At 37.6% G+C, this 9,569-nt stretch overlaps 1 protein-coding gene across 1 annotated transcript in view; it reads right to left on the bottom strand.

Annotated features, from left to right (window-relative positions):
• Positions 1 to 1,081: 1,081 nt before the first annotated feature.
• CAAP1 (caspase activity and apoptosis inhibitor 1) overlaps positions 1,082 to 9,569 on the bottom strand; it is a 53,641-nt gene continuing 45,153 nt past the window's right edge. The window contains exon 7 of the mRNA XM_040358668.1: positions 1,082 to 1,533. Coding sequence (XP_040214602.1) covers positions 1,196 to 1,533 — 338 coding nt within the window. The 3' untranslated portion in view covers positions 1,082 to 1,195. The remainder of the gene's footprint in view (positions 1,534 to 9,569) is intronic.

Below are 9,569 nucleotides of genomic sequence, written 5' to 3'. Positions count from 1 at the left end.
TTGGTCTAGTTTTTCGTTTATTATCGCTGTGGTCTGCGCATTGGTACCCTTTCCTTTCTTTACTATAAAGCCCCCTATGACACTAGCAAAAACGCTAACCAGCTTACAATTACCGTATTTATCGGCGTATAACACGGGAAAATCACGGGTGCGTGTTATACGCCGATAGTGCGCCTCAGACTCGGAGGGGGAACGAGTGCCGCCGGAATTCACCGAGCCGTAATCAGTTTACTCTGCTCTGACATCACACACACAGTCCTGCTTCCACCACGGCATTGGACCAGTGTTCACAGGAGCTGGTCCAATGCCGATGGCGGAGGTGGGACTGTGTATGTGACTGCCGACGCCGAGTGAACAGGAGATGGCGGCTGTATGAGGAGATAGTGAGGCTGCAGGTGGACACACAGGCTGCAGTTGGACACACAGGCTGCGATGGACACACAGGCTGCGATGGACACTGACCATTATTTTGCTTCAAAGTGGTTTATTTTTTTAAAGTTTTTTTCCTGAAACTTCTTAAATTGGGGTGCGTGTTATACGCCAGCGCGTGTTATACGCCGATGAATACGGTACTCTTTTTTCCAGTGTCCTAACCTTGTGTAGACAGTAGTATAAACCAACGGTTTCTGAATTTGTGTCCCTCAATGAAGAAGAAAAATACATATTTAGTACATTACACCGTTATTGAATTTACAGTGTACTTTTACTTTTAACTAAGCAATGTTACAATATTGACTTTACTGTGCACTAGAAGTATGTCAAATGCTAGAATATATGGTGTTAAAGAAAAGGAATACAACAACCAGAAATGTTTGATATGATTTAAAATTACTTTTTATTCTTAAAAATGTTTATGGATTTTTTTTTCCACTGAAAAGACCGCCCCTTTTTTTTTTATTGAAATCTTATAATTTTAGGGAATTGTCTTTAATGCCGATCTAATGGTTTAAATACTTTGTCTCTGCCCTGGAACAAATATGGTGGCCATGTGTTCTGAAGGTGTCTCAGAAAATCAATAGGTTTGGTCAGCAAAAGGCAGGTTTGGCTAGCAAAGGCAGTCTGCTAATTTAAACAAACTTGATATTGTTAGATTCTTTTATGGCATGAAGTACAAAACTTAAATTTAAACATTCTATTGCATTAGCTAAAAACTAAACTTACTTAAATAAGAAATGGTTGTACACATTGTGTTAGATCATGTCTTCTTTACATCACCAGCTTTCATAAGGGCTTTAATAGCACGAGCTCTCATTTCTAGTTCAAGCAGCTCAAGCTGTTGAGCTGAGGGTTGTATGTCCTCTGGGAGTACAGCAACAGGTCCAGGGGGAGTCTCTTCAGCTATTGGCTGAGCCAGGCCAAGAATTTCATTGACACTTTTTTCAATGTCCATCACAAGGTCATCAGGCTCTCCGGTTACTTTTGTGGAGGTTGCGACAGATGGGTCATGGCTACGTTCTTCAAAGCTTGCCCCTTCTATATCACTATCATAGGTATCCGCATTAATGCTAAGAGCATCATAGTCTTCTCCCTTTCCTGTAAAAGAAAAAAAAGTTTCCTGTTATCAGTTTCCCAACAGCAGACAGCTTTTCAGATAATCTATATTCCAATTACAGTTAGTTTTTGTAATTGTGAAAACATGGTTGAAGGATGCACTGTTGACTATAGATGCAACTGCTGTACAAGACAGACTAAGGCCTCTTTCACATTACTGCGAGTTCAAAGTTGTGCGATTTTTCTGAGATTTCAGGGAATGCCTGTGTAGCTGGCATTAAAGTCGGACCAAAGTAATGCAGGGACTACTTTGAAGTCGGAACGACTTAAAGTCATACTAATATGAATGGTTGTCATTGGAAATCATGGGGAACGACTTGTCATGCTACTTTGCAGTCCCAAATCGTGGGACAAGTTGTACAAGTGTGAAAGGGGCCTAAAAGATTAGATGTACTGAAGTGTAAAGGGAGTAAAAAGTCAGGAAAAGTTCAGAGAGTGATAATCATTTGACAGAGTTACTAGAAGAGTAGGAATAGAAAAATCTATGTATAGTTAAGACTGTCAGTCAAGTCTAGGGAGCAGCCGCAACGAAGAGTCAGCAAAAACAGTCACCAGTGGCAATTTTTATATGCATTTCTGTACATAAGTATGGGCAAGCAAGGGATGTGTATCAACAAATATCTCATACCAAGTACCCTGATAAAAGAAGGACTGCAAATTCTATAAAAGGTACAACCAATCACTTAAAAGGTAAAAGTCCAATATATTCGGTATCTGTGGATGTGAGCAGAGTATGTATGTAGGGTGGTTCTAATGTCCAAAAAGTGTTTTTTCTTGTTTAATATTTTTATTGAGCTTTGCATAAGAGAACAAGTTACAAATGCAGTATAAAGAATGCAAATATGGGATAAAGATCAACAATGACTGAAATATCGGTAGAGTTTGGTGCACAAATGCATGTTCATATTTATCAGATAAATATCGAAAAAAAAAGCAAATGTCAGGTATAAGGGGCTAAATAAAAATAATAAAAAAAAAAGGACTATACCTTATATCAGGTTTAAAGTGCCTCCGGAACACCCATCCACCCCTAATGGGTTCAAACTGTGGATGGGAGGGGGCACGTGAGAGGAAAGATAATAAAATAAAGTATGAGAAAGCTAAAATCCCAAGAAGATAAACATAATTATCGTAACATAGAAGAAAAAGGAGCATACATCTATCTCATGTGCGTTGTTTCTGAAATACCTGAACTGACCCTAAAAAAAGAAAAATGGGTCGTATTAATAAATGAATCTATTAGGTAAATAGTTCAAACTCTAAATTATATATGCAGACAATTGGAGAAAAAAAAAAAAAAAAAGAGAAAAAATCCCAAATGTACTTGTTGATGAATAATAAGCAGAAACAAAAAGGAAATTGCTAAGAAAAGAAGGAGAGGAAGAAGTGAGAAAGAAGAAGAGGGAAGATAAGAGTAGGATTCTCTCCCGAAGGTGGCCCGACACCAGCCCCAAGAATAAAAAAAAATGTAAAAAAGAAAAACACTAAAGAAAAATAAAATAAATAGCACAAAAAAAAAAAAAAGGAAAAAATTAAAAAATGATTAGCAAGGCATCAACAAAGTCTGATTAAAATCGGAAGGTAGGTAATGATTAACCCACAGTTGCCAAATTTTATAAAAAAAATGTAATAGTATCATTCTCAATAGCCGACATTTTGTGAAAGACAAGGGCTCTATTCATTCGGTGTTTCGCCTCAGCCACAACGAGCGCTTGAGATTTCCATGCCTTAGCTATGGTTTGTTTAGCCGAAGTTGTCAGATATACAAGTAGCTGGAATTGAGTCCGAGTGAGTTCAGGGGGCTTAAGGTTTAACAGTGCTACGGCAGGGTCGGGCGATAGAGATTTCCAGGGCAATAGAGGCCATATTGAATATTTTGATCCAAAACGTTTGAGCTATTCGACATTCCCACCAGATGTGTAAGTGAGTAAGTACCTGGAGATGTGCAGCCACGAAAACAAGTATCTGGATAAGTAGAGAGAAATTTCGCTATTTTTGCTGGTACCATATACCAGCGTGTTAAGACTTTGAAGTTTGTTTCCAGTGCATAGCAATTTGGGGATGAGTGCATAGTGGTCAATAAAATATTATCCCAGTCCTCTTTGCAGAATATTTTATCTAAGTCTTGTGACCATTTGGTAGTATGTAAAGGGTAAAGTATCTGTGAGACCAAAAGTATTTAATCTAAATGCATTCTCTGCAGCCCATGCATTATAAATAGCAATGAACCAAAAAACACAAAATGGTCCTTTTTTTGTTAAAGCAGAGCAACACTATGTTGACTCCTACTGTATAGTGCACTTAAATGCCATGTACAGTAATTATGTTTTGCAATTCAATCGTGTTAATGGACCCTTTCTGTCTAGACCATATGTCTAATAAAGATTAACCACTTCAGCTCCGAAAGGTTTTACCCACTTCCCGACCAGGCCATTATTTGCGATACGGCACTGCGTTGCTTTAACTGACAATTTTGCAGTCATGTGATGCTGTACGCACAAATAGAGCTTTCTTTTGGTGGTATTTGATCACCTCTGTGGTTTTTATTTTTTGTGCTATGAAAAAAAAAAAAAAAAAAAAAAAAACAATATTTTGTACTTTTTTGCTGTAATAAAATAGCCCCAATTTAATTTTTTATTTTTTTTAAAAAAGGTATTTTTTTTCCTTCAGGTTAGGCCGATATGTATTCCTATACATATTTTTGGGGAAAAAAAAAAAAAATATCGCAAAAAAAGTATATATTTTGGTTGGTTTGTGCAAAACTTTGTGTCTACAAAATAGGGAATAGATTTATGGCATTTTTTTTAGGATTATTTTTTTTATAGTAATGGTGGCGATCTGCAACTTTTATAATAAGCAAGTCTACACACCTTAAAAAGGAAAATATAGGCATTAGCAGCGCTAAACGAATGTTTCAATACAAAGGTGTCCAATAAACAAGTTTTTGCGTCAAGCAGACAATGATTGTGTTTTCATCAATGTCCTCAATATAAATAAAATTGGAAAGTCTGTATGGAGTAATATGCTGTAAAAAGGTAACCAACAGTGCACAGGGAGATGTTGAAAAAAATATGTAATTAGTTCTTGTATCTCTTCACCACAGCGCTCCGTTACACTCACCAGAAATCAGGTAAATGGTAAAATCTGGTAAAATTCAGCCTTAAGCTCCCCAACTTTACAGACCTCCTGCTCTAATCATTGGATCATGGTACAGACTACCTCATTAGCTTCTGAAGCAAATTCACCAATAATAGAGCTGTATGGACTCCTACCGTGTTAGATCCTGGAATGCCGGACTCAAATTGATTGCTAATGGGTTCCAAGCTCATCAGCGGTAATGTCAAAAGGGTAAAAAAACACTCGTAGCACGATTCCGTTTAAAAGTAATTTTAATTAAAAAAAAAAAAAAAAAAACCCTCTAACATATTGCTCTTACAATGTTAAAATATTTTTACATACAGACTTTCCAATTTTATTTATATTGAGGACATTGTGTTTTCATTGTCTGCTTGACACAAAAACGTGTTTATTGGACACTTTGGGGGTTATTACAAAAGGTAAATCCCCTTGCACCCACTTGAAATTGCACTGAATGTGCACTTGGAAGTGCAGCCCCTGTAAATCTGAGGGGAAGATCTGAAATGGGGAATCTCTGCTGATTTTATCATCTAATCATGTGCAAGCTAAAATGCTGTTTAATTATTATTTCCCTTGCATGTCCCCCTTTGGATCTACAGCGACTGCACTTCCAACCTCACTTTCATGTGCACTTGTAGTGCAAAGTCGATTTTCCTTTCGTAAAAAAAACCCTTCGTATTGAAACATTAGTTTAGCGCAGCCAATGCCTATATTTTCCTCAGAGTGTGTGGACATGCTTATTACCAACCGATTTATTTAATAGCAGCAGCTGAAGGGTCTGTGACCTTTTTATTTTAATAGGCTCATGAGCGCTGAGGGAAAGTAGATACTTGCTTTTGAGTGATTGTTTAGTTTTATTGTTTTGGATATATATATATATATATATATATATATATATATATATATATATATATATATATATATATATATATATACACACACACACACACACACACATACATAAAGGGCTTTTTTTGCAGCGGGAACACAGGGGAATGCCGTTCTGGCATCTTCAACACTGAAAGTATGTAATGACAAGGGGTGGTGGAGTGTGCTGGAGGCTCTATTGTTTTGCAGGGGATTCATTGTTGCAAGGGAGGTCCATCGTTGTTCTGAGAAATCTATTGTTGAGGAAGGAGGTCTATTGATGCTGGCTGGTGGGGGATCTACTGTTGGTGGGGGTCTATTGTTGCTGGGGCCAGTCAATTGTTACTTGTTTTTTACAGGGGGTCTATTGTTGCTGGGGGGTTTATTTCTGGGGAGTCCATTGTTGCTGTTGGGGATCCATTGTTGCTGGGAGAGATCTACTGTTGGGGGATGGGTCAATTGTTGCTGGCTGCTGGAGTGTCAATCGATTCTGGCAGTTGGGGTGGATCTGTTCTTGCTAGAAGAGTATTTTGATGTCTAATGTTTAATGGTGGTCTTTAGTTGTTGGGGGGGTGTATTGTTCTTGCTGGGGGGGGCTGTTTTACTGCTTTTCCTGTTATCATTAACAAATTTCATACACATTGCTTGGCACCACAAGATGATACTTGGTTCTGTATTCACTAAAAGAGGTGGCCGCCTAAGGCCTGGGGACGGTACCCAGAGGTGGGTAGGGGGTGAAGAAAATGGGTGACTTGGAAGAGGGGGGAAGTTCCTGCACCTATTTTCTGAGAAAAGAACCCCTATACACATATATGTACATACAGTATCTCACAAAAGTGAGTTCACCCCTCACATTTTTTTTTTATATTTTACTATACCTTTTCATTTGAGGGTAAATGGACTGGCCAGGCATGTCTCCAGACCTAAACCCTATTGAGCACCTGTGGGGCATCCTCAAACAAAAGGTGGAGGAGCGCAAGGTCTCTAACATCCATCAGCTCTGTGATGTCGTCATGGAAGAGTGGAAGAGGACTCCAGTGACAATCTGTGAAGCTCTGGTGAACTCCATGCCCAAGAGGGCTGAGGCAGTGCTGGGAAATAATGGCGTCCACACAAAATAGACACTTTTGACATTTTCACTTAGGGGTGTACTCACTTGTGATGCCAGCGGTTTAGACATTAATGGCTGTGTGTTGAGTTATTTTGACGTGGATAGCAAATTTACACTGTTATACAAGATGCACACTCACTACTTTACATTGTAGCAAAGTGTCATTTCTTCAGTGTTGTCACATGAAAAGATATAATAAAATATTTACACAAATGTGGAGGGGTGTACTCACTTTTGTGAGATAGTGTACATATATACATATTTATGTAGATTATAAACCTGTTTGTTACTTTTATTTCTTAAACACTTCTAAAAGAAAAAACAGTTTGAACATCTATAAAGTTTACTTTACAAAAGTTTGCTTTGTAAAGTACATCTGAATGATGTGCTTTTAGCTTAATACATCAAACAGTAAATAGTCTCGTCTTCTCCTCACCAAAGCTAAGCTCTTCTAATGTCAAGACATTATTTACATGCAGAAGATGACAGCCTTGATTATTCCCTCACAGACATTTGAATAATTATTCCACCCATTTGTCAGCCCATCAGTATTATCAAGGTAAACATTATAAAATTAAACACTAGCAACATATAGAGAAACAAGTATGTCGGTGAATGAATGACTTCCTCTTGAGCAGCAGTCACTCACAATCCCATCAAAATTGTAGAAAATAAAAAGGTTAGCTTATATAAGGGGAAAGAATAAATTTCCTCCCCAAATATAGGGATTTTTACGTGAGATGTGTTGCTCTTAGTATCGAAGGTAGGCGCACAAAACACAAGGTTTTTAGATATCAAAAATAATTTAATTATATAAATATAAAGTTTCACATTTCATAAAATAATTTAGCAAAGTGAAATATACATGATCACGACCAATTTTACATGATTTATACAAAAAGGAAATCAAGATTATGATTAGAAGAAAAGCAGATGCGATATTGCCAACTAGTTTCGCACTAGATGTGCTTCATCAGGGCTTGCATGATACTTCTGTTCCTTAATTACATGTAGTGGTCTGTGTATGACACAAAGGTTCATTATTAATTCAGGTAGGGTCAATGTAGTATCTTTAAACTTTGTAAATAAGTGTTCAACACATATACAATTAATAAAATAAGAATAAGAGAATATAGTGCGCTTACCAATTATGTTTAAAAAGCTCAAAGAACCTGGCAGAACCAAGAGGAGCTGCCAAGAGAAATAGCGAAGGCGAACCTGATGCGGACAGGAGATATTGGATGCTGCACTTTCAATCAGCGGAGGCCAGATCCACTTGATTTTAGCAGGTGCGGACAATGAGATGTAAAGAGGGGGTTCACCACAGTTAAGGAGGAAGAGATACAGGTAAGAATACGTTGTATCTGTTTCTCTCCTAAGAAAGAAGGCACAGGGTTAAAATTAAAGATAAAGAAAAATAATATTGATTGAGAAAATGAATGAAAAAATTATAATAATATGACAGATTAAGGATGTATCCATATATATTTTTATAGACATTTTTTTAGATAAAACAGATATCTTATATTCAAATGAACATAGACAAAATAAATATTCATGCATTAGATGAATATGGATGAAGTCTAAAGAATATGTATAAATCTAGAGAGTATTACCTCAATAGTAGTGAAGTTTGGATATAAGCTCAATACTGCTAGTAGAATCCAGCAGAGTTCACACTGGATTCTCGGTAAGCTCTACAAGTAAATAAAGCACAGAATGTGCATGCATATAGGTATATAAATGAATTCAGTATAATATGAAAAACATGAATTCAGTAAAGATGACTATTGCGACGCAACATAGTAACCGTCTATTAGAGAAGAATATTATTGAAAAAGAAAAAGAGAATTTACCTTAGATGGTTAATGACATGAAGTATCTAGTAAAATATGCTGATGTCCTAGGGGGATATAATATCCCAGTAGTATTATAACCAAAGACAATGCTGTAGAATAGTCCAAGGGCAGTTGTATATGTTGTTTATACTGCGATTCTATGAATAGAATAATAGATAGGTTAAGCTCGTGCATATGGCAAGGAAAACCTGCATAGAGCACTAGATCTTGAGAAGATAGACTGGAAGGTAATTACCTTATTTATGTCTCAACACCGCGAGGCTAAGTAAGGCAGCGTTGCATGTGTGGCGTGATATCCTCCCTCGAGCCGTCCAAGTCGGCGTCTGACACACACTGTGTCAGCGCTGACCTTAAGAGCAACATCTCCACCGGAAGTGAAGAGAGTCAAGCATGACCCCTGGCGTCATATCCGGTCCACGTGTCCCAAGACACTTGCGCGCGCATCCCATGCGCTCCAGCGTGATGATGTAAGCTGGAGCGCATAGGAAGGAGACATGTATTAACAGTCTCAGACCGGCCAGAAACGAAATGGTGGCCGGATATGCGCGCGCGTCCCATCAGATGTTGATAATAGGGACGGGAGGCATTGAAGAGAGCACGCCCCCTGTGTTGGGACCTGTGATTGGCCACACCAAGGCTATGCAGGATCCAACCTCCCTCCGCATCAGGAATCCCTCCCCATGTTAAATGGAATGGTTCAGAGCTCAGAAAACGCAAAAAGAGAAACATTTTTTTAAATAAACACTAATAATAAGTTATACGCAATAACGCGTGTATTTAACTGTAAAGAAATATATTAGAATATACTCCTGATTTCTCTCAGCTGGACATCCAATGGCTTATTTTTACACTGTCTTATCTGAGGGAAGGTTAATAAAAAAGAGACATCTACAATAATAAATATTTTTAGAAAGTTTTTACATTTTCCAATTGCTAACTCATAAATCATAATATAACAAGGCAAGATGGAACAAAGCAAAATACAATCCAAGTAAGAATAAATAAAACAAGGACAAAAAACATAAAAAAGCAAAACAAAAAAC

Source organism: Rana temporaria, chromosome 1 (assembly GCF_905171775.1).
Source record: "Rana temporaria chromosome 1, aRanTem1.1, whole genome shotgun sequence".
Lineage (NCBI taxonomy): Eukaryota > Metazoa > Chordata > Amphibia > Anura > Ranidae > Rana > Rana temporaria.
This window is presented reverse-complemented; position numbering and strand designations above follow the sequence as displayed.